The following is a 27,298-nucleotide window of genomic DNA, read 5'->3' as shown; positions in this document are numbered from 1 at the left end:
AAAAACAAAAAACAACACAAATCATGATATATATAGATATTTTTATTACAATTATCATCTATCTTAGCCTTATATTCCAGTTTGTACATTTATACAGATTACAATGATTTGCTTGCAATACAATGACCCATAAATACACCGCTCAGCCAGACAATTTAATACACTGTGCTTTTATGTTTGCGCCGCACACGCCTGGAGGAAAACACATTTGAAGAGCTTGGGTCACAGTCAATTTCTTATTCAATTTCTGACACCCTCATAAAAATGGTTCTGTACCAACTGCCAATAGTTTATTGTTAATGCCACTTTGGTACAAAACAAGTTAAGGGTACAAAAATAGCCGTTTTTTTTTTTGTTGTTGTTTTTTTTTTTTACTTTATTCTACAATATATACATAGTATCTGCACTGTTAAATAAACACAGTTTAGATTGTGTTTCATAAATATGCATTACTCTGAAATACTTTACCAGCAGTTTGTAATGCTGCAGAAGCATACACATAATGAATAATCAGAATGGACTTGTGTGTTACACAACCACCTTGGTAAATTGAGTGTAGCGAAGCATTTAATAGCAAGCAAATAGTTTCTGTACTTCAAACAGTGAACAAAAGACACAGATGCGACTGGTAACACGATACCTAAAGCTCATTGGAGTAAAGTCTATGAAATTATACAGTTTTTTCCTTTGTGGCCTTTTTTCTTTTTGGACTTAGTCCATTGGCCGTAAGGAGGCGAGGGCATGCCTGCTACCGGGCTGGGCAAGTCATCAGTGTAGTAGTGTCTGTGGGGCCTGGGCTGAGGGATGGGTTGACCCAGGAAAAAGCCCTCCTCCTCAGAATCAGAGGAGGAAGAAGAGCACGTGGAGCACCACTCATCATCGTCGCCATACAGTCCCAAGAACCTCCCCATGGCTGGGCCCTGTAGCCTGTAATCTGACATGGCCGCAGGATTGGGGGGACCATTGAAGGCTTGGTGCCCCTTGGGAACAAGGGCATTTCCTCTACGGTCCCCATTGTAGTACATTTGGGCCCTCTCCTTGGGCAGAAGGTTAAGAGCATTGTCGGAGCGAGACTTGCGACTCCGACGCCTCCTGTGGTGGTGATGATGGCGACCGGAGGGAAGTTCCTGGCCCTGCTCCTCAAAGTGGTACACTCTCCGGCGAGTCCGTTCGCTCATAGGGGGATGACGTACTGGGACATCACCGCAATGGCCATTATCCACCACGTCGTCGGAGAATTTGACTTGCTGGGGCCTAGATTGTGAACGCGTCCTTCTGAGGGAGGGGACATGAGGTTTGGGTCTGTCCTCCGTGGCTGCTTCCTCCTCTTCTGGAACATTGTCCTCCACCTCCTCCTCCTCCTGCTCAGATGCAAGACTCTTCAAGGAATTTGCACTTCTGTGTAACATAGAAGAGTTGAGGGTTCCCATGTTACTGGTTTTCTCACAGTCTTCGGTCTCCAGTTCATGGAAGCCTTGCAGGGAATATACCAAAGATCTATCTTTACCGTCACCATCTACTGAGGCCCCTGGAGAGGAGAGAGAACAATTATAAAATGTTTGCACATGAACTCAAGACTGATCTGACGTATCATGTGTCTACTTACCAGTAATATTGGAGAGAGCAAGTGAGTCCATGGAGTCTCGGACACTCTGATTTGTCTTCTTGAATTCGTCCGTGATACACTCCAAAGAGTCAGTGTACCATTGTGGCTCCTCTCCCTGGAAACCTCCTCCAGCCCCATGATCCAGCTCTAGCTCTTGGATTTTTCTGCTGCTTGCAGGGCCTGGATGGCTACCGTAGGCCGAGTCCCCTAGCCCATCCTGTGACTGTGCCCAGTACATGTCAGCCTGGTACTTCTTACTGGCCAGGCTGCCCCTTTCTCCACCTCCTCCTCCGCCACCACCACTGCCAGTTTTTGTGGACTCCTGCTTTGACTTGATGTCCTTTTCAGCGATCCAGAAATCTGTGGGTCTGGAGTCATTGGCTTGCTGGAAGACCCCGTGTTCCCCAAACTTTAATAGCAGCTGAGTCATGTAGTCTTCATGCTCAGCCCACTCCTCCTCTGGCTCCTCAGGTGCCTCAGTCTCCTCACCACGGCCCCTCCAGAAATGCTCATCTGATAAGTTCATGTGGGCTAACTTGTTGGTCAGGGTGTCGTCAGCATTTCCACTGAAGCCTGGGAACTTGTAGTTGACAGAGGGCGAGAAGAGGAGCGACTGTCGGCATTGGTCGGCTGAGCGGCTGCTCTTGCCCATGCGCACGCTGCGGCGGGATTCACGTGAGCGTGCTGACTGGAAGGCCGAGTCGGAGGAATCAGAGGCGTGCACGTCTTCCCCGAGACTGCAGGCCTTAGAGCAGTAAATACGACCCTGGTGCGGCAGGAAGGGGCAACCCAGCAGAGAGCTCTTACACTGGGCACAGCTGAAGCAGCTCTCTGTGGCATGCCAGTGGAGCCCGTCATAGGTCATCTGAGCGTGATCGACGCCTGGAAGAGGGGGGGCGTCGAGATCGTAAGCAAGCAATTCAGGGGACTAGGCAATCATCAAAAATGTTTAAGCTCTAGAGAATGATCATCCTTACCGATGTGTTCTCCGCAGGCCTCGCAGTATTCCGCATAGAGGGACTCGAAGCAGCCACAGCAGTACGGCCTGCCATCCTTCATGATGTAGCGCTGGCCCCCCAGAACGGTCTCACACTCAAAACAGGAGAAGTGCTTCATGTGCCAATGGCGCCCCTCTGCCTCCGTGCACTCATCAGCAAAGATGATCTGTAGACAAAGATTTTACTGGATGAGCCAAAACAGACATTTTTTATATTGATACTGGATTTAGTCAAGACCGTAGGACGAATCTTACTGCTATTCCAGAGGAATTTTGAAAGCCCATAAACTTCTGACATGTTTCCTGCGCTACATTGTTTTCTCACTGTATTTCAGTCTTGCGGTTTTACCTCATCGCAGGCTGAGCAGCGTGGTTTGAGTAGCTCAGCATGGTGCCTTCCACAGTGGATCTTTCCATCGTGGTAGAAGTAGATCAAATCCACCAGCAGTTCATGACAAGTGGAGCAGGCAAAGCATGCCGGGTGCCAGCACAGCCCAGGGCTCGCCCTCGAGGCAGACACCGCCATTTCTCCACCGTTGATGTTCTCGCCACACTGCGATATACAGACAGGATTGATTGATTGGTTATAACATCCTGAAAAGATTGTGAAAATGCAAAGTGGCAGTAGTTTATAAATATATTCTGAGGTCAGATGATGTGAATCCTGCATAGGTTTGGCTTTCGTGTCCAAATGTAACACAAAGCCTGGCCATTAGAAACTACAATATCATGGACCTTCCAAGTTCATTTGCTCTGTTGATGAGGGACGTCTGTGCGTGCCAGCCAGCCCATCAGGTTGTCCAAACTACAGTCCCAGAGTGGCAGATTTGTTTTTCTTTCCTGCCCGTCTTTCTGACCGATGCATCCTATGATTTATCAAATCAACTATAACGACTTTGAAAAGGACGGACCCTTCAAAAGAGGAAAATCTTGGAGAAGTATGAGTGTCTTGTGAAGAGCTACATCAGTGGGACTATGTTTTGACAAGGTTTATGGGCAGCCTCTGGCTGCTTAACGATCATTGTAAATGCTGAATGAAACACTGCACTGGGTGCTCCAGCCCACTCAACAGACAAACACTTTTTTAGTGTGCATGGCTACACATTGTGTATTTAGTGATCTCTTAAATAGCGTGACTTTTTACAATCCTATAGTTGAAAAAGGGTTTTATACTTTAAAAGAATAAGGACTAGGAGCTTGATTTCAAAACAACTTCATCCCACTACCTCTCTCCCAATCCTCTCCATATTGTAAATTATACATGCAAGACGGGGAACGTACATGCTCACAAATGCTGTTCAGAAGATTGCGGGGCAGCAGTTTTATCGTGCCCCTCCCCAAGGCTTCCTTCTTCCTCTGGACACTGAACATATGTAGCTCCTTCTTCTCCTCCTCACTGAGAGACTGGCAATAACGAACCTGTGAAAAGGAGATGATAAGTTATGGATGAGAAGAGCAATTTCACAACTTTTACATCATAAATGGGATTATTACTTTTTTCTAAAAGTCTACTACTAAAAGAAAAACAGCTGTGTGAGATATGATGTTTTTTAAGTGACGTTTTCATATTATTTCCCTTGAAAGATCCCATTGCAGCGCTGTCAGTCACTAATAAAGATTATACACTTAGGTAAGTATGAGAGAGGGCAGAGTGCATACCAGAGCATGCTGAGCAAAAGCAACTCTTGACCCTAGCTTGCCCTTCCTACGCCCCCCCCCCCTCCTCCCCCCCACACACAACATATCTCCACCCACAGCCCCTGATTGAGAACCTCATTTTTACAACAGGCCTTTTTTATGTTTCCCAAAGCCTTAACAAGAGGGAAAGCAGACGTTTACACAAACAAGGCCTGTGTTTAGAGTGAAATCAGGAGGACGGGCAACAAAGGAAGAGAGACAGCCAAGTCGAACTGTGGTGCCACTGTGGTGGTGGCATCACATAAAGCCTCTTTCAAGCAGCATCCCTCTCTCCCACTGAGCAGGCCTCGTAAAAACCACTGCTATGACAGGAATCCAGCTGGTGGGGGCTCCTGGCAAACATCATAAAATCATCGAGTCAAAAGTCACATTGTGCCCACACTGCATGTCTACAAGATTGTGGAACAAAAATCCCCCAGTGTGATGTCAACATGAATGCCAAGGGCTCACATCGGTGGGATGGCACGGAGATGGTGAAGCTTTGACACTGTGGGATCAGTGAGCAGCAACAGATACAACTACTCAAACACAACGGAGAGTGGATCTTTCCTGCAGCTTGGGGTGTAAATGAGGGGACCTGCTGGGAGGAGTTTTATGATACTTGCATTTGCACACATGCACACAAAATATTCTCACCTCATTATCATGTGGTGGCAGTTGGTAGAGGAGCTGCTTGATTCTGAACTTCTCTCCCAGACTGTTGACATAGGGGATCTTGTCCTCAGGTAGACAGGAGAAATATAACTGCACCTGGAAAGATCGGGGCATCGAGGCATTAGGTACGTTTTAGTGACATTTTCTGAAAATATTTTTAAAACTCTGAATATATCACACACAAAATATTTTTAGTGGAACTGAAAGGTTCAATAAATCCAACACGAGACAACTGAATCTATTCCAAATTATACCTTTTCTGTAATTTGTGGACATTGTTCTGAGCATATAGTTCTTGGTCCCCCCCCGCCCAAAAAAACATTTTTAAACCCAAATTTTCATCCATCAGATTGCAGCGATACATCATTGTTATTATCTTGGACAGAATAGCCCAACTTTTATTAACACAAATTCTTTTCCAAGGAACCAGAGAGCCAACCCATTTATTTGTGATGGAACACATTCTGGGATGGCTCTGTGTAAAATGTATGGAAGACTGACTTTGTGGAATCAAAGTCATTTGTTTGAGTTTTTCCAAACTCCCAAATCAGCTTTATTTCAAGAGGGCAAAACATAAGCAGCAATGCTCTTTGATGGTAGCACTGGAGGACTCATTTTCTTCATAAATCTGTACTAAGGTCAACAGGTCAAATCAGTTTAACGGTTGTATTTTCCTGGTCATATGTTTGTCTCTATAGGGACAGGACAAAGCAGCCTGTCATGATGGCACCCTGACCCTCGGGACTGACCACTGAACTTTATGAGGGAGGGGCTATTACAGTCAGCCAGATAAAGAGGTGGGATGTGCTTTTCTTGTGTGTTGTGGGACTTCCTGCAGCTTTGGCCGTCTAGAGAGGGGGTTACAGCAATTTATCCTGACAATCAACCCGAAGCCCCCCCCTCACCACCATAAATTATGCACATCTTCATGCTGCTATTACCCTCCATCCAGCTCCCTGGGGGCTGAGGAACAGTCAGCGATCACCCACGGCCCTATGTGCCTCTCCACTGTAATGATGACCCATAATGCACGGCTCATTTAGGGAAATGGCCGCAGTAAAGGCATTACAGTTGACCTGTGCATTTCCCAAAAAACAAAAGGCCATGCATGTTTAGACTTTGGGGTTGCTGCAAGCCCATTTCTTCTTGCCCTTCACCTGCTCATTGCTTCCATGTGTGTTGGTTAACAAGGGAAGCGGGATGGAGTGAGAGAGCTAGAAAAGAGAGAGCAACAGGGAGAAAAATGCAGCAGATTTGGGAAAAGTGCCACATCACACTGGCTGCCCTGCGGACGCAACTAACAGCCCTGCTTGTGTTTGTGGAGGAGAAGGCTTGTTAAAAGACGGGCCCCTTGATTCCCGACCCTGCCAGCAGCAGAAGGCTCGACCCACCAAGTCTTCCTCTGAACAGATCTCTCGTAATCACAAGCAGACTTTGCTGTACCGCAGTTTGTAAATAAAAGTACACACATCCTGCCTGTAAGTGGCTGCCTGGTACCGCCTGACAAGTCTGCCTCAAACAAAAAAAAGACCAAGCATGTTTTATTAAATATGTTGTGTGTCCCGTTGGTGCCATTACAGGCTTTTCTTGGTGTGTTGCTCAGTAATGTGCTGAATAGCATTTATCTGGGCCAGGCAAATGGGCTATAAGGGAGTTAGAATCAGGTCAGGGCTGTTTTTATTCCCTGTCAGGAGGATACACCGTCAGCCACCGTGGCGATTCGGGGAAGAAATGATTTGTGAAATAGATACCACAATTAAAGAGAACGTTGTCATGTTGCCAGTCTACTTTGAGCACAAAAGGACCACATTCAAATAGAGCAGGTTTGTTTAAGATGATGAACTGCGTACAGCACTAAGAACAGTCAGTTGTGAGCGTTATTCTGCTTACCTGTTCAGGTCTAAGCCCGGGTGGGACCCAGGAGTATTCCTCCAATGCACAGCCTGAGTCATCATCGGAGGTGGAGCTGCGTTGGAAGCCGGAGGTTAGCTTACTGACTTTCTGCTCCATCATGAAGTCTCGCTGCCGCGCCCCACCCTGGAAGCCAGCGGCCGGCCCTGCTGCGCTCGCCAGGCTCATCAGACTCTCTTTTTACTGGAGGAAGAAAAAAGATAGAAGGAAAGACAGAGAGGAGAGGAGAGGAACAGGCAGGAGGATCGAAAGATAAGAAAACAAGATGTTTGTTATCAAGCTGATGTTTGACATCAGTCCCTGCATAATACTATCCTCAGTCCATCTAATCTGGCTCTCTCATGTCAGCGCTATTTCACTGAATGTTAACCACCAGCTGAATCACACCATCGCTGCCTCTTTTATGAGGCTAACAGCCCCCCCCCTCAAAGGCCCATTATGGTATCCAAGCAGGCTTTACTTGGTTCACTTCTGGTGATGAGTCTACTACGCAATGACACTCATAAAGAGAACTATACCCTTTCACTGCTAGTGTGGTGGCAGTTAAACATGTGCCCTCCTCATGTGGCTTTTGAGGTTGTGGAGACCATTAGGAAATTCCCGAAGCTCCCTGAGGTGACGTCCGATCTCATTATAGCGACGGTATGCAGTTAGCTTTTCGAATGAATACACAGTGAACTCGAAATTGCTTCTATGTACTCCAACTTTTAGCCAATGTTCTGCATCAGACGCCACCGGCTAAATCTTTACGTTTCACGTCATCTGTGGAGTTTAAGGTCTGGATGAGTCATCATTTTACCCCGCCGAGGTGCTCCGTCATGCAATGTCCCAAGAGGGGCCACCACATGGGCTCTGATGCTGGCTTGATCAGTTGAGGCTGAGGTCTGTATAAACACAGGCCCAGCCTTAAGAAACGGCCACCATATGGGGAATGTCCACAAGCCTGCTCTCTCCCTTCATCTCCCCTTTTTCCTTTGGACTGTTTGTTTTCCAACCTGCTGCAGTGAGTGTCTGATCACTGTTTCATCTCGGACAAAGCAATGGCAGACAGGTGACGTAGCTGGATAGGGAGGGATGGATAGTGGGGTGATGCGGACGGACTGGGTTGACTGATACTGACAGTGCAACAAGGGGCACAAAATAGAACAGGGAGATCAAAGACTAGGATCGTGTTGATCTGTGTGTGTGGTGAAAATGGTCACTCATGCATTTCTACACATCTACGGTCCTGCAGACATGACAGTGCAGCTGTAGTGACAAAACAGAAACAAAATAAATCTGTACATAGCTGGATAAATACAAATTAAAAAAAAAAATCACTACATGAATTTAATCTTTATTGCCAAATGTAACTACAAAGTGAACATACTGTATGCCAATAATGGTCATATTTATAACGAGGCAATTCTAAAACATAGTTTAATAATAGCACAAGAATAGTGAAATTAAATCAGCCAACTGATTCAATGTTTAAATATAATTAGCCAGACTGTCTACAGCAAAACCCCTAAGTTTATATAAAAGATTGCACGCAAGAGTGAATCTTATTACTTCTGTTTATTTGCAAGAACATTTTGTTATGTGTTTTGTGAGAGGAAGAGTGTGTTATTTGTTCTTTCAAAAGTGTCTTGACTTATCCGTTATATGAGGTCTGTAAATTTACAATTAGACAAAGTGGTGAGAAAATGTTCTGTTCTGTGACAAAAGAAAATGTCACCAAGTGTAACGTGTTCATGACATAAACCAATTCAGAAACTGTTCTTACTTGAATTCATTTTGAGTAATTGTTCGTCACCTCCATGTGCTCACCCCCCCCCCCCCCCCCCCCCTCTATTTATCCCTCCATATCTAACTCCTTCATGGGTCTGGCACCGCTCTGTCCACCGCTCCTAACATCACTACTAAAAACCCTCAGCTTCTATTCCTGAGCTGCTGTAAGCTTTTTAGGACCGTGTAAACATGGAGAAGATGAATGTGTGTCCAGTTGTGGTAATTTCTCAGGCCAAGGGGCTCTAGCTGAGATCAAATGGGAGCACGGCCAGCATCCAGCACCCTCCCTCCTCCCCCTCCCCCCGAGCAGCCACCCCCTATGGCCGGCAAGGGCACAGAGGGCCACAGAGGGACAGCTGAGAAAACCAGATGCACTCGAGTGCAGCCTTTGAACACAGACGTGACAGTAAAGGGGCCTGAAAATCTGCGCTCTCTCCTTGAATGATATATGTGCCTGGCTGCTTCTGGGAGTGTGCAGCTCCCATACTTGAAGAGGGAATGCACACACATGGATGCAGACAGAAAGACACGGCCTGCTGTGGGCGAAGCTGGTCCACACGAGCGCAAACAGCATTATCAACACCCTGTCAGACTCGGCGGTATGCTCATGTACATACCTTCGTTTTTAATGAGATAGGCATGTCTGTGGATGATTAACTGCTCCACAAGACCCTCGTGGTTGAAATGCACTTATTGTAAGTCGCTTTGGATAAAAGCGTCAGCTAAATGAAATGTAATGTAATGTAACAAGACATGCTAGTCCAGGCAGCTACTGGCTATTCACATCAACTCATCTTCCTGAAGGACAAGCCAGCCATGAGCAATAACTGGCATGCCAACTTAAACATACCTAGTCATAGACTATCAGACTTAACAGTGATGGATAGTGGTCGTAGTGGATTCATGTGCTTTTTGAGAGGAATTTATGACTGCACTGTACCAAAAACTCAGCTTAGGCAAACAGGCTTGTGACATGTCCCATTAAAATGCCTCTAATGTCCTCAACAATGGTGCCTTTGTGCAAGAATCCACTGAAGGCTTGTTCCATCAAGATTCTGTTTATCTCTCTTTAAGTCTTTTTTTCTTCCTGAAGATGTGGTGCGTTATCTCCTCATAAATGAGAGTTAAAGCCCTCAAACCCGGATAACCTGTCCGCAGATGAGAGCAGGGCGAGAAATAAGACCCTCTCTTGTTCTATTGGCATCTATTGACTTGCAAATGAGACCAAAATAACCGTCAAAAATGTGGCCTTGTTTGAGTGCAGCTTGGGTTTCATGTGGGAGATGGCTAACTGTAAGGCAGGTTCAGTCAGGAGCCCAGAGACTCTTTAGCCTCACTCTAAATTAAAAAAAAAAAAAAAAATGTTTTTTATCAGTCACTCTTGTGCTACATTTGTTAGAAAGATGTTTGCTTTCACATGTTGGCCAAGTATCTGCGAGGACATCTCTCACTGACAAACCTGACTCACAGCAATGTCAGGGTTGAACTTCAGCCAGGAATACGGGATGTACACGGTTAGGCAAAAGCCCCCTTTCTCAAACGAACACATCTGCTCGCATGCTAATTTTTCCTTCAGATGTCATGCAGTTTGTTTCCTCTGACTTTGCCCAGAACGCTTCCTCGACATTGTGAGTGACAGAAGCAGTGAGCCAACTAACCAAACCGTGCTCAGACTGACCAGCCAACTTACTGACTCATCACTCATGCTGGCTTTTAAACTTTTTCTCCTAACAAGGGATCTATGGTTTGTGAGATTCGTTTTGAAACTCCACCTCTTTCTCACCCCGCTCCCCCTTTCCTGCCCTCCTCCCACACTAGCCAGACCCCTGCAGTCCTGAATGTTTAACAGCCCCTCACTCTTTTGTAAAGGTGCTTGTTAACATGGCTTTGGGAGCTGCAGGCCTGCATATCTGACTGATCTGCCCACAGAGGGCTAGAGGGCGGGTGTGTGTGTGTGTGTGTGGGGGGGGGGGGGGGGGGGGGGGGGTGTCCCCATCAGACTGTGGCTAAAATGGGGTGACTGGCATGTATGAAAATGTTAATGTCTTGTTACACAAAAGAGGAGGAAATTTAAGTCAAGCCAGGTGAAAGAGGGATGCTCAAACACATGCTTGCTTTGAACGGTCTTCAGTGAATGCAAATCTTTAAAACATCCCACAAGTTATTTAGAATGAATGAAGGGCTTGTGTTCACTTAAGAGGTGCACAATGAAGCTTATTTTCCTACAAGCTCTGTATAACAGAAGCTCAGTGAATGAGTGGGCGCAAAGACGATTCATTAAAGAACAAAATAACCACGCGTTTGTATTCTCCCTTAAGAAAGTAGTGTCTGACTCTGTCTTAACTACAGTGTAATGTTATTTATCACTCGGTGGAATACAAACCTCTCACAAGACCTCATACTGCAACGGACCAATAAATACAGCCAACAGTGACATTTTTAAATAGTATCCAACAACACTTAAAACAGAGACCCCCAAAATCCAGACACTGGAGCCTTGGCTTTACAACCCTGCAACGAGTGCACAGGAAAAACAAGCAGCTTCTGGTCTGAATTACTGTCTATATTCCTCTAGGAAGTGGATGATGGACATGCACACAACCCAACACAGTGCTCTCTGTCAGTTTGGACCGGCCCGACATGTTTAACTTGGCTTCTGCTAGCTCAGCAATGCAGCGTAGACTCTAGTTGGAGAGAAAAACAAGAAATTCAGTTCAAAGTTTCTGCCTGCTTGAGCGTCAACACAGACATATCAGTTTATTTTTTATGTCAGACAAGACAGAAAAATATGCATATATGTAACATTGCTTTCTCTGTACACACAAATATTTCAAAATGACGACCTGTCAAGTTTTGGCACTTAATGTTATATCCTTTGTATATATTAAAAAAAAACCTATAGTAACTGCTGGCCAAATAAGATTTGTGAGACAATTACATCCTTGTGAGAACCAGAAGCCTCACTGGTAAATCACTGTTAAAGTTATAAGTGAATGATCTTTATATACCAAACATGACTAAGCCAACCGAGCCTCATAAAAACCAAGAGCTGGAAAACAGCACTGAAGATGTTCATTCATATTTTTTTCTCTTCGCACAACATCTGAATGCAGTCAACTTGAAAGGCCAAAGCAGAAATGCTGCCGACCAAAGAACCAAAGCGGGTTTATCCAGTGTCGAGGTGCTACAGGTCCGGACTTTTGGTCAACTTAAGGGGGCCTCCTTTCGGCCGGGGGAGTGTTTTTCCAAGACCAAATGGATGGGAGTGACATCCCCACAGAGATCTACACATTTACATCCGAGTGCATTGAGTCAGCAGACACAGAAGACAATGACACCCTTCACATCACCTTATTTGCAGAAGAGCACTTCTGAAAGCAGACTTTCACTTCAGCAAATATCAGAAATTGCTCCATCTATATGTGTAATACTCTGCATGTTTGCACATCATGCAAAACACAGATTAATAATGAATCTATCCTCATGTTACGCTAAATAAACCAAGAGATTTCACGTACATGTTTAAACTTTTCATCAGACTCCAATGAACTTCAACAGACACATAAGGATGAAGTCTACATGTTTTCCTTAGAGCCTCTCTACAACCCAAAGAAGACTCCTCTGAGGAACCAGTTTACATCTTCAGTCAGTTCCCTGCTGGTCTTACCTCAGTGTAGGCCAAATCTCCTGAGGCGTGCAGGAAAAATAATCTTATCACCACTATAGCCAGTCCTAGATTCTTCTCCAGCCTCTGGCCTCCATATCTATGCAAGATCCTCTGAGCTCTAAAATCCGGGACGGGAGCAGTCAGCCTTCTCTACCGCAGCTGTCAGTGAAGGAGCGGCCCATATCAAAGAGAAGACTGTAAAAAGTCAGGGAGATGTCTGAGTACATGGGAGAGAGTGTTTGAGCGAGGTGTGTGCGTGTGCGTGTACATGAAGGAGCCCGACCAGATGGTCATCCCACCCTTGTCTCTCTCACCCCAGCACTCCTCCCCCCGCTCCCTCGACCCAGCCCTCCTAACCTCAGCCCGGCCCCTTAACCTCAGAGCAGCCAGTCACGGCAGGATACGGCAGAGCGAGGCGTCTCCCCTCCCGCTTACCCTCCCCTCGCACTTCAAACGCATGCTCTCAAATGAGAACCACCAGCACAGCTCACAGGAACTGCGCTTTTTAAGTAGCACATCAGTGATGGCAGAGCTCGTTTTACCACACTAACCGCCCCATATCCACAACAGCTTTCACGTGACGTTCTTTTTTTCTCTTTCCCTATCAACAGTCCAAAGATGTGGGGAGGGTGGTCAATGTTACAGTCAGACGTTGGTTTATCTGGTGGTTTGTCTCTCTTTTCTTTCGCGCTAAAATGTCACTAAGTGATAGAGTGACTACAGTTTTATGACTACAGAGTGATTGTCAGATGAAAATGAAAGAAATATGCTTTATTTATCCTGCAAGCATGATAGCTTCCCACCGTCTACGACATCTTAGATCAGCCTCACAAATAACCCTTCCCACTGAACTGAGCATGATGTCAGCAAGTCTACATGAGAGCAGTTATCAGGCCATTAACATGCGAGTCAGGGAAGTCCTCGCTGGAAGACAAATATTTCAACCACAAAGCTGTTATTATCAGTTTAACATGGTCTGAGTCAGAGTTAAAAATGTCCAACGTCGCTCAAATCAGCTTTGGTACGTCCGGAAAAACACATACATGTAACCTTATCACTGGAATCATAAAGTATATGCTGTATAACATAAAGTGTGTATATAATCAATCAGTATTTTTTTTTTTTGTGCATCTTCATATTGCAAACATTATATAATTATAACAATGTCGTAAAATGTAATGCCTATTGCAAGAAACATTACAAAAATACAAAAATCATTACAACGAGGGTTTTGAATGTCTCAGACTATTGGCTAATATCCTTTCCGTTTGCCTTTGTTGTGTGTCAGGAAGGACAGGAACTTAAATTATCAACATCTATTAAACCCAAATGTACATAATCGCCCATCCAGTGAAGCACCCCGGGAGGACGCAGCTGACCTCTGCCTCTCCTTCACCCCTGCAGGAATGTCAGAACGTGATTCTCTTCCTGTTGCCTCAGAAAACAAAAGTGACCAGTTCGGGTCAAATTCTGAACAGTTGCACCTTTTACATCCTTCTCTGGTTGTTTAGTTGCAATGTCAAAGTGTTGCTTTCGCCCAAAAGGACAGGTTTACCAGTGGACATAATTGTGTCGCAGAGCTTCCTTTTCAGTGTTAACATACTTTAAGACTGTAAAACAAAGCACTAGAACATTTTACAAGGAAGCAAGGAATCTATTAAACAGCTAGAATTGCTTTCTTTATAAACACTTTAGTAGCTGCTTGATTTTGTGGATGTGACGTCAGGGCCTAATTCTGTAAACTGTTTTTTTTTTTAATTTTTTAAATTTTTTTTAAAGTGCAAGGTTTGCAAAGGCCAATAATGTTATGTAGCAAAAGCAGTGACATTGTTTAAAAAAAAAATGTCTTCCCTATTTGTATGCACAGTTCTGTCAAACTGTTTGAAGTTGGGACACAATGTCAGTTAAGTGCTCTCGCACTCTCCTTTACTCAGACCACAGATTGTTGAAGACCAAAAGCTCATTTATTTTCTGTGACTGACAGCGTCTAACATTTCTCCATCCTCTACACGCCCACACTCTTCACATTCACACCATTATGTGCTGAAATATCACGGCGTGGGTGGTGAATGGTGGCCGGTATTTAAATGTAAACAAAATGCAGTTTAAAATTGTAGATATACTCTTTAAAAAGTAAGAGAACGTTTACCAAAAAAAACCCATTGGATTTGACTAAAATGGGCATTAACCCCCTGCGTGGTGGACGCACTGTCGAGGTGTGTGGGTGTGCGGACAAAGCCATTGTAGCAGCCAAGGCCAGGGAGGAGAGGCACCCTTTCACAGCAAACTTCAGGCCTTTGTGCTGGTCCAAAAGACTCAGCACCCTGCTCCATTAGCAAGTCTTTGAGAGGAGGGACGACACAATGCCCCCCACCCCACCACCCCCACCAGGCTGGATTCATGAAATGCAAAGCCAAGATGGTCAACTAATCAGCACAAAAGTTGCAGAGCAACATCCTTGCCATTATGAAAAAAGAATTGTTCTTTATTTTCTCAACATGTAAAAATGAATCACCATCTTCATTTAATGCGATACTTTGACATTTTAAGGGATGCTTTGTCTTTTCATAAAGTTTGGACGGATTTCAAAGCTGGACATTTGAAAGATAGCTGAGCAACAGGTTTCAAAGAGGCCACCACAAACTGAAGTTTACATGTGTGGACTTTGACAGTGAACTAAGGTGGACATCTATTCAAAGGCATCAGCGGATTATCTTTAGTCTCTCACACAGGAACTTGTATCAGAATAACAACCCGCTGAGAATCACCGATCGTACCAAGCTAAAGTTAGCAGTAGCTGCCCGCACAGTTCAAGGTTCGCCTCACATAGTTGAATAATATAAAGCTGGACAAGTCTCGCGTCCCTGACCCTTGACCTTAGAGAGCACCAGATGACCCATAAATCTATGACCCCGGGGCTTTACGGCCTATTCCCCTGTCATAGACACAACGACCTGAACAGCATCTCACACCTGGTCTGCACCTTCTCACCGCTGTAAAAGAAGAAGAAGAAGAAAAAAATACGCCCTGTGCTAGCGGCGAGGTAGTCTGTGACCAGCATGCCCTGACAATGACAGGACAGAGATGATGATCATCAGAACCAACGCCCAACGATAAAACTGCATTCTTCTCTGGTCCAAACACGTCCTTGAAGAAGGGAACCCATAAAACCAAGCATCTGCTGAGTGCTACATCTCACAGCAAGCATATAATCCTCGCTGTGACACTAGCATGAATTAAAGCCTGATGTAATCTATTTAAATGAGACAAGTTTCTGTCTTGTCCTAAATTGGGGTACCGCAGGGGGCAAAGGGAAGGTCAGTCTCTAAGTTACAGTCATTGATGACCATTGTTGAGGAGAGCTCTCACTGGTGTGTGAGCTACCTTATAAAAAGTAGGCATTCTCAAGGTTTAAATGACTTGCCAACGGGTATTAGCAGGACACAGGCCCAACAAAAGCTTCAGTTATAAAGGCCAATAAAAGCCTATCACCCTACTGTAACAACAATCCTTTTTACGCCTTGAAAGAGGGAGGAAAAGGTCAACTGGTGGAGCAGTCAGCGCATTGATATTGACTTAGCTAGATTGGCGCTGACAAACTCAGGTCAGACTGTGGGCTTGTTAGTCCTATAACCCTCACATAACCCCTTTTTACTGTTTCACTCTGACACATTGGAGGCAGCTGAGGGCATCTGACCTTAGTTTCTGACAAGAGACATTTGTAAAAATTTAAGAGAAATATCTACTCGCTTGACTCTAAAGATCATGTGTTTCTCAAGAGTGCTGAGTATGAAAATAGAATTTGGAAAACAGAAAGCATTTGAGATTTATTGGACTAAATTGGTAATGAGATATGGTTACATGTGAACTTTTACACCTCTACTGAAAATCTAATTTTCGAACTTGCCAAATAGAAACACAGAAGGTCTCAATGTTTACTTTATAAGTCTATAAGGAGGCTGTCTGGGTTTAATTATTAGATTACAGTATGTAATACTGTTGTATTAAACCAATAACACAATACTCGTTAAGTACTGTAGATGACGTAAGTTTGAATGGTTCTGGTTTTACGAAAGCAATCTCCCAAAACACCACTTATCTACTTGTTTATTTCTACTTTTTATTTCATCTGCTGCAACCTCATTGTGTCATGTATGATGTAATAGAACATGAATGTTCAGTTTCCATGCAGTAACATGCAAAACAAGACGTGCCATATCTCGGAACAAAGCCGGGGGTCAGGGAACTGTTTCTTCACTTGGTCATACGTACACTACTGTGTAACTGCTTTGCCAAACATCGCAGTGGTGCATGATCGGGACGGGTCGTATTTCACCCTCAATTTGACACCCTCTCACCTAGTTGTAAAAGCCGGACCTCATTGGGAACAATGGGAAGTGGAGCGACAGAGCTCCCGGGGCTGTTAAAGGGAGGAAGCCCCTTTATTTAAGGACGCTATAACTCAACAAAAGCCTGTGGCTGTCTGCACACAGAGCAGGCTGAGGATGAATGGGCTGCTCTTACACTACACACTTGGACTAACAAAAGCAGTGGATCAGCAAAGGGCAAAGCCTGTCATGTGTGGTCTCCATGGACAAACTGGGATGAATATAGACATAAAATTACCAAACAGCCCTATTTACACCTCAAACCAGTGTGTTCAACCAACAAGTCTCTGCTTTACCATCATTTTATGAAGCTGTAATGTTTTCCCTATGACCGTGCAAACTGTCAGGTTTTCCATGCCTTCATTTCCATCCTCGTGAAAAGGTTTGATCAACTCTGTTGAAACATGCACCCCATCGACGTCTAGGTTCAACACGTGACGTCTGAGACTTCACTATATTTTCAGTTTATGACCTCATACTTTCGGGGAGTCGAGCTCACATGCCCCTTAAACCTCACACCTCACACATCTGGGCTTTACTCCTCAACCTTCCTCTAAGTTCAACAGTATATACTTCATATGGCAGCAGAACTATTTCTTCTGTGTTGCCAGCCTTGGGCTCAAATGGACACGTGAATGAGACCGCCGTAACAAAACAGGCAATACTCGGGCGTGAGCGCTGCCGGCCGTTGTCGAAGGAGACGATGCCGTTTTTTTTTTTTTTTTTTTTTTTTTTAAGAAGAAAAGGTTGACAATTCCCACACGTGGAACATTTTCCTGAACCGCATGGCTTCAAAAGGCAAACCGTGGAATCCAACAATACTCTCAAACAGTTAAGAGCTGCTCAGTCAGAATCCCACTAATGATTAACATTCCTGAAGAAACGCTCTGTTACAGTCTTTTTAGAGCGTTCTAATTAAACACATGCTCCAGTGCCACAGCACAGAGGGAACTTTGACAACTGTGAGCGGGGATGCTTCTTTCCAGCGCTGCTTAATTGGATACAATTTAAGTCATTAAGGTGGTAGTAAAACAGCAGAAAGAGCAGAGGAGAGGCCCAACGATCTCCCCTGTAAGGCTCCCCGTTGCTCTGATGTTGTTGACCCTTTCACCTCCTCATGTGACTCATATTAAAACATACAGAAACAAAATTTCCAGCTGGATTTTTAGTCTGGTCTGAAATGGGCCTTGTTGGCTTGTCTGTTAGATATGTCTAAAATATTCACGTCTTAAGAGGACAAAGACGTTATGCATGTTTGGAAAGCTACATCTTGGGAGGGAAACTTATAGATTTCTTCTGTATGTCCTTTGTGGCTTTATCCAACACTATAAACTAAAGAAACCATCTATCCAACTTTATGTCTCCCTTTACCTCAATGTAGGCTATAGGCTGACTCTTAATATTGATCCAATACCAGTGCTCTGATTCTCCAAATTATATATATATATATATATAAAAAAAAAAAAACATAATTCACTGCACTTTTACTTTGGTAATTCTTCTATTTTCCTGTAAAATTTTGAAAATAATCTTTTCTGATGGTCAGATTAGATGACTATTAAGTTTCTGAAGTGGTGCGCACGATACTGTCTGTCTCGAACTGTGTTTGAAAAAACATAGTCTAAACTTGGCATTAGGTAACATTAGAGCAGGAATGACTTCATCACAAAAACTTTAGTTAATGACCTGCCATGACTAAACTAAATCTCTGCATGCATACTCAGTAAAGTCATACAATTCTGATTTCATTTTAAATGAGTCATTTCTGTGACAAATTCAACATGAAGATGAATGTACCCGTATCACTTCAAACCCAGAGACTTTCCTCATGTGAATTTTGACATGTAACTTTAAAAAGAGTGCAAAGTCTCACTTGTGGTAGATAGCATAGATAAAGTATAGGAGTTGCATGTTACGCTGTATATATAGTGAGGTCCAATCTGAAGGCCTCTGGAAGGCTCAGTCAGTGTATCTGATATACAGACCAGACATTAGTGCCTGGGATCTGAGTGTGTGTGTGTGTGTGTGTGCGTGTGTGTGCGTGTGTGTGCGTGTGTGTGTGTGTGTGTGTGTGTGTGTGTGTGTGTGTGTGTGTGTGTGTGTGTATGTGTGTGCATGCATGCGTGTTTTGGCGTAATGCATGTGTGGAATGGAAAAAAGGACACAACTGGCCACCTTATCACCCTTCAAATTACGGATACCAGTCCTCCAGGGCAGGGCATATTCTTAGAAACCTTGCATGTAATGTGTCTGTTTCTGTCAGCATCAATGTGTTATTTTTGGCACTGCTAATACTGAGGTCACTAATGACACCCAACCATTTTCAGCCACAGATCATGTGACAGAGTGAAGGGACACTGCGTTTTATTTGAAAAATAATCGTCCTTTCCATAAAATATGAGCTGCCTTTTTTTTTTTTTTAAATCATAAAATATCCAACAAGCTCCCTGAATTGTCAGGAGTGTGCGCCTGCCTACGGACAGGACACAAGCACAGCTGTACACATCTGTTGAGCCAGCGCTCTTGTTTTCTTTGGGAGCCCAACCCCTAACAGGAAGACAGTGCGAGCATAGCAAACAAAAGTCTGACTCTTTGAACTGGCCTCTCACTAGGGGCTGCCGACAGGTTGTTGTGGCCAAACGAACTGTTCCTGTGTCAGCTCAGTGAGCCCATTGTGGGCCTCAGGCTGCTGCTCTGCAAGACATGTCCTCAGTTGGCCTTTGTCAATATTAACCCATCTGTATGTCATCCAGCAACATTTACCTTCACTGTGATGTATGGCTCTTTCCAACTGATAATAATACATTTCTTCCGTGTGAACAGATTATAAGATATTACAAGGTAGAAAATACTAAACATGAATCCAGTGTAAACTTTATAAGAGGTATCAGTGATACTCACAGTGAGGGGGGTTGGGGGGGAAGGGGGGAGGGAGAAGGGGAGGGAGGGATGTAACACAAAAATAGCATTAAATTGAGTGTTTAGGAAATCAAAATGAACAGAACAAATAATGTGACTGAACATGCGCTCCAGTCGGTAGCTTTTCAAAAGAAGAATCCCTGCATTCATTTTCTATTATCACATTATTTGTGTCCAGCGCTGCAAAATATAGCTCAACTTAGTCCTCCTCACAGCATCACTTAATGAAATGATACATCACCTCAATTCAATTCAGTTAAAGAATGATAGCTCTGCATTTTCACATAATTAAAACCTAAGATGTGTTGAAAGCCAAATACAAATATGAATATTCCCTTGCCTTTCACAACACTTACTTGTTTTAAACGCTATGATTAGTTGATTCTGTGGCACTATGATGATACTGCTATATATGTTGTGAACTTCCTCCCTTTTTCTTGTACGACTGCTGTTTGTTGTAAAGCCTACCCTCACTTCAGAACACTAAATCCAACCAGCGCACTAAAACTTGTATAACAATGTGCATAGATTTACAGTAGGTCCAAACTTCATTTTGAACAAATAATAAATGGAATCAAAATGCATGTAATCCTTGGTTTTAAAACATCTGCTTTGATTGAGAGCTGGCTGTCTACCTGTAACCCTGCTGCAGAGTTTCATAATGGTGGAACTATAAATAGATGCTAATAATGTCAGAATTCAGCACCTTTGGAGCCAAACCACTGAAGTGGGAAGAGGCTGAGTGTTTCATTATGAATGTTAAGCATGCGCTGTGTATATGAGGTGGTAAACAGGGCATCCACTATTCTTGGATGGAACATCTTGTTAAGGAATTATCTTTGAATAAACTCATGAAAAACTCTTCCAGTGAAAAATAAAGAGAAGAAGAAACACCTCGTTAAATCATCGGGAGCGGGAAGGAGATAATGTGTTGATTTATTGCTTTATGTTCCTGTTAATCTTCTTATGATATTTTTTTGGAAATACTTTGCATGACTTATAATCAAATTCAGCACTGTGTGATTTGGGAATATGGTCAAACTGTGCATACATTTGTTTCCAAACCAGATTAATGACACAGTAGGCTATGACAGGAGTTTTAATGAGTAAATGTTCTGAGAGGAATATTCTGGCAGACATCCAGCCACTGTCCCCACAGTCTGTAACTGTAACCTTTCAGAAAAATCTGAGGAAATACCTTTGTTGTCGGTCCAAAAAAAAAAATCCCTTGCCCTGCAGGGTCCATTTTTAAACCCTGTTGACCTTTTCCATATCATCCATGCTCACTGACTCCACCCCTGTGACAATGCTAACAGGAGGAACAAGAGCCACAGGAAGGGGAGAAGGGGAGGGAGTGTGTGTTTTGCATATTTCCAGGCGGGAGTCCGGAAAGCTTTAACTGAATCCCCTGTTGTGCGCTGGGGAAATGAGCTGGGCTTTTTAATGACTATCTCAGGCTAATATGTTTTCTTTTGCTTCTAGCCCTGTGATGCTGTGATGGATTGGATGGATCCCTACAGAAGCGGAGGACAGAGTGAAAACAAGCCCTCCTGCAGGTATCCCTGACTGCGTAACATTGGGTCAGATGAACTTTCCAAACTCTCCATCACTGAGGTTGCTGACATTTATCAGAGACAGACATGTTGATAATAACCGGCTTTGTAACACGACACCATGGTTATTATGCACTACACATCCAAAGCTGAGCATCATGCCTGTACATGGTGGTGATAATGAGACATGTGTGTCGAGTACGACTTTCATCATCGTGGTGGTCTGATGGTCGGTCCCACAATTACGCTGTGTGGTTACCAGAGATCTGCTGAGGCATTAAACTCCAGTGTGTGAGCCAAACCCGTTTTCCTCTAACTTCATGCAGCTCCTAATAAACAAAGTTGTGCCTGCAAGCGCTAAATCACTAACTACCTTTAATCACTTTAGAATAATGCTTAGCATGTGGATCCAATGTGTGCCACCGCTTCAGGCAGATCCCACTGACTCTCATACATGATGCTGTTTGAAAGTAACACAGGGGGAACTTTACAGTATGGCAAGCACAAAGTTATAATCTCTCCGACAGACAGCAACATCCACAATGGTTATCCCACTCTGGACGACCGCACTGTAACAGTGCCCTACATTTGACCATCCAAGCCAGCGTTCATCCAGCCAGGCCCAGTGACCACAGCTTCAGGGACCACCGGCGTTTAAACAAGCCATATTTCATCCGATCTCCTGCCAACCTACCACAAACAGTTTACAGTCAATGGACTCTGCTCTGTGGAGTTTGTCTGTGGCAACATGACTCCATGCCACATCTCCCCATCCAGAGCCATGAAAGACTGGCCTCCTCTGACAGCTCCTCACAACACACGGCCCTGTCCCGCTCCGCTTTTAGCCCTGCTGCGGTGAGCTGGGCCACGTCTGGGGATAAAGGGCTGCCAGAGTGTTTGGCTTGCCGGCGATTTACACGGACGCGAGGGTGATTCATTCTAGCTTTGCACAAACAAGCCTCTGTGTACATTTCACTCACTGGTACTGGGCTTTTAAATCAACAGTGGGAAACGTATACACACACACACACACACACACACACACACAGACATTGGGACTTATATTCTGCTCATTCACACTCAGCTGGGTCTCTCCGACACCTAACGACAGTCATACACACACAGAGGTGAACACTTTGTCTCTGTCCATCTCAGACACACGCGACATGCCCTGCTGTTTATGTCTGAAACTGTTTTCATTTCTGTGATTTGTTTCCACCTAAACCACTGTTGCTGTGCTCTAAACTGCATTACTCGGTGCTCATACATGACATAGACCCATCTATATCTGCTGCCCAGACTCAAAACCTCCAGTATTTAACAAAGCGCTTTGGTACTCAAATAAACCATCAACATAATCCACATTTATGAAGTGAGTAAACATCGAGTTGGCTGAGAAGGATCAGAACTGTTTCCATTACTGTGTCCAAAAAATTATAAGGCCAGAGCTATTTTAATTCCCTCTTGCGCTCACACACAAATCCTGAACAACACACTTTAGAAGTGTTTTCATTCTATTAATGGTACCTTTGATTCACCTCAAGGCTGTGGAAATGAGACAGGAACAAGCAGCGTGTGACATGTGGAACTGCTCCAAAGTCACCTCTTGTAAATCATTTAGTCTATAAATAACATCATGAGAGAATTCTCACCTGCAGCAGATCATTGAAAGTATAAGCTACATCGCCCCCAACACATGCCTTTTCTGCTACATCATGCACACATTAATAGCTGCAGCTGTGAAGTATGAGACCCAGATTTTAGTCTATATAGTGTATACGACACATGTGGTACATCTCATGGCATTCACAGTTAAATAGATGTAAATCATTAATTTGCAATGATAATATGAAACCAGGTCTAAATCGTAGATGTAGGCCTACATGCTCTTATTTAATCCTAGGCTGAACGAATGATCGTTTATGGTTTAAAAGTCAATCAAATGACCCCTCTGACTCCGAGGCAGTGAAGCTGTCAACCTGTATTCTGGCCACTAGGTGACACTACCACCTTGGTTCTGTGCTGTATCTGTCCACCGCACTTACCCACTCACACTCAATCTACTTCTTTGTCTGATCGTTTCCTCTACTGGCCAGTATCCCAAGAATAAAACAACGAAGGGGAAATTATTTAAAGTGCTGTAATCATGGACGGGAGTGACCAGGTTTTAAAATAGCTTCTGGTACAATTATAGCAAGACTCGGACCTGGGGAGTTACACTTTGAAGTGGCACTGTTGACACTGCAGAACCTACAGTTAATCTTCCTCCTTTGTACTGTCAGAGTCCTCCAATACCATTTATTTAGATGCATATTCACTTGAACTGCCCGCAACCCTTCCATAAGCTCTCAATTTCATATGTCCAAATGAAAAAAAAAAAAAGCCATATCCTGCATCTGTCCTTTTACCTGGCTTCAAGCTGAACTGTCCTGGGATCACAGCAGTGCTCTGTGTTCATCAGCTGTGGTTGTAGTGACAGATTTCAGGCCAGTTTAACTCAAGTGGGGTCATTTTGTCAGTCCCAAAGAAGGTATGCTCAAGATTGAAAGGCTTATGGAGATATTGACTGCGGACCAATGAGAGTAAAATATTATTTTAGACAGCTTTGGTTAAATATAACTAACTGCTCTCCTGTGTCTCGTAGGTTTTGCACTTTCTGAGGCTGGAAAATGTTTGAAACTTAAGGGTGTGTCATTGGTCTCCAAAGGAAACCCTTTATGGCATGTTTAGCTCTGTGAGAGGTCCACAAGGAGTGATGAATTCACTCAAGCAGCTTGCAGGTTTTTTTTAATTCACGACATTGGAACTGCTGGAAAAAAGTATGTCTTGGTCTTAAATTCAGATTTAAAACCAGTCATTAAATTTTACAGCAAGACAGAACAGATCACCTTATCAAGGGGATCCACACTGACTCATGGATATTCTCAAAACAAGTTATTCTTATGAAAAATACGTTTCCAGATGTCTTCACTTACTTTAATAAAACTGTAATGACTTCCAAGAATGTTTATTTTTTTGCAGCCGTTCCAAAGTTATCGATCATGGTTAAAATTTAAGAAAGTGAGAGTAACTACACGTACTGTATGTGGCCGAGGTATGTGACCACCTTCTCTCTCACTAAACAGCACTCTTGACAGCTACGGAGTCTGCGGTGGCGGACAGACAGCGGTCACAGAGCGCCGACCAGTTGTCACCAAAGTGACAGGCGACAGCTGAGTCCATACATCTGGAGGCCCCAGGGACTCCACACTTCCGACGTCTCAGGCTATGTTTTTTTTAGCGTCAGAGAAATGCGGTTACTCTGACTTTACGCGCAGGGAAAGTGGAACGTGTCTCTTTGGAGATGTTGCTGCGTAAAAGCGCAAAGTAGCGTTAGCGCGATTAAAACCAGTATACCGAGTTTTGGGGCTGACAGAAGTAAACATATGGTCTCTACAGAGTATGTGAGTGTTTGAACGATATATAATTTAAAGTGCTGCTTGTTTTCATTATCAAAACCACAACACTTAAGTTAAAAGGTCCGTATTTTCTTTGCCACTGCATCATAAAAATTAAAATGAATTGGCCGTAAAAATCATACAAACAGACAGATGGGACCATCGGTGAAATTGTTTAAAAGCTAGGTAGATTCTTGAGTTAAATACTTTTAATAACCTGGTCCACTCACCTCCAAAAGAGTTCAGTCGCAGTAAACCGAGTATCCAGAACCAATATTCCTGAAGTGAGAGAAGTGATTCACGCTGCGTCTCATTGGCATTAAAATGCAAAGTCCAGAGAGAGCGCGCCGCTGTGCCGCAAAGCTGAGCTGTGCAAAGTGATAAGCTTAAACCCCAGATACTGGCTGCATTGGAGAGGAGAGCTGAGAGAGAGCCTGGTCTGACTTCACCCACTGTCACCACATCTCAGTCATTTCAACGGTGCACGGTGCGCTATGGTTCTCCTCTCGGCGGTCACAGTGAAATGACATTAGCGCTGCTCCCTGCCTATTGGCTTAAACAAGAAGCCCCCACCAATCCTGGAGAGACGGACTAGTGCTCCTGAGAGTTTCACTCCTGCTGCTGCAGTGGAACTGTTAATTTAAGTGGGTGAAAACTACTGAGTCACTTTTGTTGACTTCATAGAATGTCTTTACCTATATATTAACTTTTTGCTTAGCCTATATGAACCAATAAAAAAAAACATTTTTTTTTTTTTTTTTTTTAAATTGTAACATTTCTCTACAAATAATAATTAATGTGCATCAATTCAACAACAAAGAAATAGACAGTGCACTACAATTTTCACCAGGTGTAGAAATGTGATCTTTTTTGCAAACCTATTTGTTCCTTTTGCCACCAATATCAAATGTTCACAATGTGCTTTATGTTCTCCCACACAGAATTTGTAACACTACTCCTCTTTGCAGTGCATGAAAGGTAAGTCTATATGCATCCACTGAAAAGAGGCTTGTCCTGCTGTCTATTGAGTCAGACAAAATGCTCTGGGATAATCAAAGATTCAACAAGAACAGCCACCACCCATACACTGGTGCAGGACCATAACACAACAGTAAAAATCACACAAAAGGTTGTTATGTGTATTAAATTTGCTTCCACATTAAGTGACATTTTTGTTAATTTAATGCCATCATGTACATATTAGGGATTCTGGACAACCGTCATGCAAATTCATTTATGTGCTGACAACTTATATAAAACCAAGATGTGTTTTTTTGACTGGAGAACATTAAAGGAGAGCCCTGACCTGCTGTGACCCAGAAAAGACCTCTCCGTGACATTAAGAGTGACACCGCGTCTCCAAACAATTCAACCAAATCTGGATCATTTGTCGCATTTGAAATCGGGGTCTTAAAAGGTTTTTGAAACTCTGCCCTCTTTTTGAAACATGACCTCAGACGTCTGAAACGTGAAACATAAATGTGACAAAATGGTTCCATGTAATTGAGTGCCCTTTGACCTTTAAGGCTCTCTCTCTCTCTGTCATTGGAAAGACACTACATCTGTGGCTGACCTGGGTTACGACCTTAGTGACCATCACATAGATCTGACAGTGTGGATGCATCTTAAGTGAGAACAGGTTTAGTGAGCTCAGAGGGGTCAGTCGGTCTCTACACAGCCTTGTCTTTATGCAGTGAAACACGGCACTGTGCCTGATCTTATGTGGACCAGATGGATATACATTAAGCTTCACTGCAACCACTCACTGTCTTCTTATCAGAGCTGCAGATATGAAGATAATTCATAGACCTCACGCTAATCTAAATGAGCTATAAGATGAATAGTACCCTTAATTAACCCGTCACATCACCTCACAGACACATTAAAGAAACCTTAAAATATGTCCCTTTCTTCTTTTTTTTTTGTAATGTGTCTCATTTTAGCATCAGAACTCATTTTAAGACTCTTAGTTATATTTAGAGATATTTGACCCATTTCTGTTCTGTATTTGCCTGTTTCATATTTTAAAACTATACTGAAAAGAAGTTAGAAAAAAGACACAACTCTGCTGGCAACATCTTGAAGTGAGGAAACATACGATTATTTTGAGGAGCCTTTTTGCCTCAGACTAGAATGTCGGACTGGAAAGACCTGAATGTTAAAGTCTCTCTTGACTTATCTTGTCTCCATCTTATCTAATGAGATATTTATGGCAGTGTTGTAAAACCAAACACACACACACACACACACGCACATGCACACGCACACGCACACACACACGCACACACACACACACACACACACACACACACACACACACACACACACACACACACACACACACACACACACAAACACACAAACACACAAACTCAGAGCAGCATCACTTACATGACTTTGGACCATAAAGATGATCGACATACTTTCCAGCATGTCTCACCAGATGTTGCACGTGACTTATTTTTCCCCGCTGATTTTAATAACATAGAACTTGATTCTGATTGCTGTGTATCAAATGTAATTTTGGTGAATTGCTGAGCATCAGGGCATCAGACGGTCAACTTTTCTTCCCCGTCGCTGCTGTTTTGTATTTGTCTTGCTGTGTGACAGAGCAGCAGTGAGTGTGTTGGTAAAACAATGAATTCCTTTAACAAGATTAGGAACTTGAAACATCATTAAAATGTCCTTTGTTGACAGA

At 43.6% G+C, this 27,298-nt stretch overlaps 1 protein-coding gene across 2 annotated transcripts; it reads right to left on the bottom strand.

The window, feature by feature from the left end:
- Positions 1-232: 232 nt before the first annotated feature.
- On the bottom strand, positions 233-25,116 carry prickle1a (prickle homolog 1a). 2 transcript variants are annotated; one of them, XM_069162141.1, is made up of 8 exons: positions 24,831-25,116; positions 6,846-7,049; positions 4,938-5,051; positions 3,885-4,022; positions 2,953-3,156; positions 2,584-2,770; positions 1,607-2,488; positions 233-1,528 (listed from the first exon to the last, which is right to left on the bottom strand). In XM_069162141.1, the coding sequence occupies exons 2-8, from the start codon at positions 7,032-7,034 to the stop codon at positions 663-665; spliced, it is 2,580 nt and encodes an 859-aa protein (XP_069018242.1). In that variant the 5' UTR covers positions 7,035-7,049; positions 24,831-25,116; the 3' UTR covers positions 233-662. The 2 variants fall into 2 exon arrangements, with proteins under 2 accessions (XP_069018242.1, XP_069018243.1); XM_069162142.1 differs by lacking the exon at positions 24,831-25,116 and adding an exon at positions 12,304-12,583.
- Between the last annotated feature and the right edge of the window lie 2,182 nt (positions 25,117-27,298).

Source organism: Embiotoca jacksoni, unplaced genomic scaffold, assembly GCF_022577435.1.
Source record: "Embiotoca jacksoni isolate LCO1_2020_lvr unplaced genomic scaffold, fEmbJac1.0.p SCAF_3, whole genome shotgun sequence".
Classification (NCBI taxonomy): domain Eukaryota; kingdom Metazoa; phylum Chordata; class Actinopteri; family Embiotocidae; genus Embiotoca; species Embiotoca jacksoni.
Note: the sequence above shows the minus strand (reverse complement) of the source record. Positions and strands in the feature narration are given on the sequence as shown.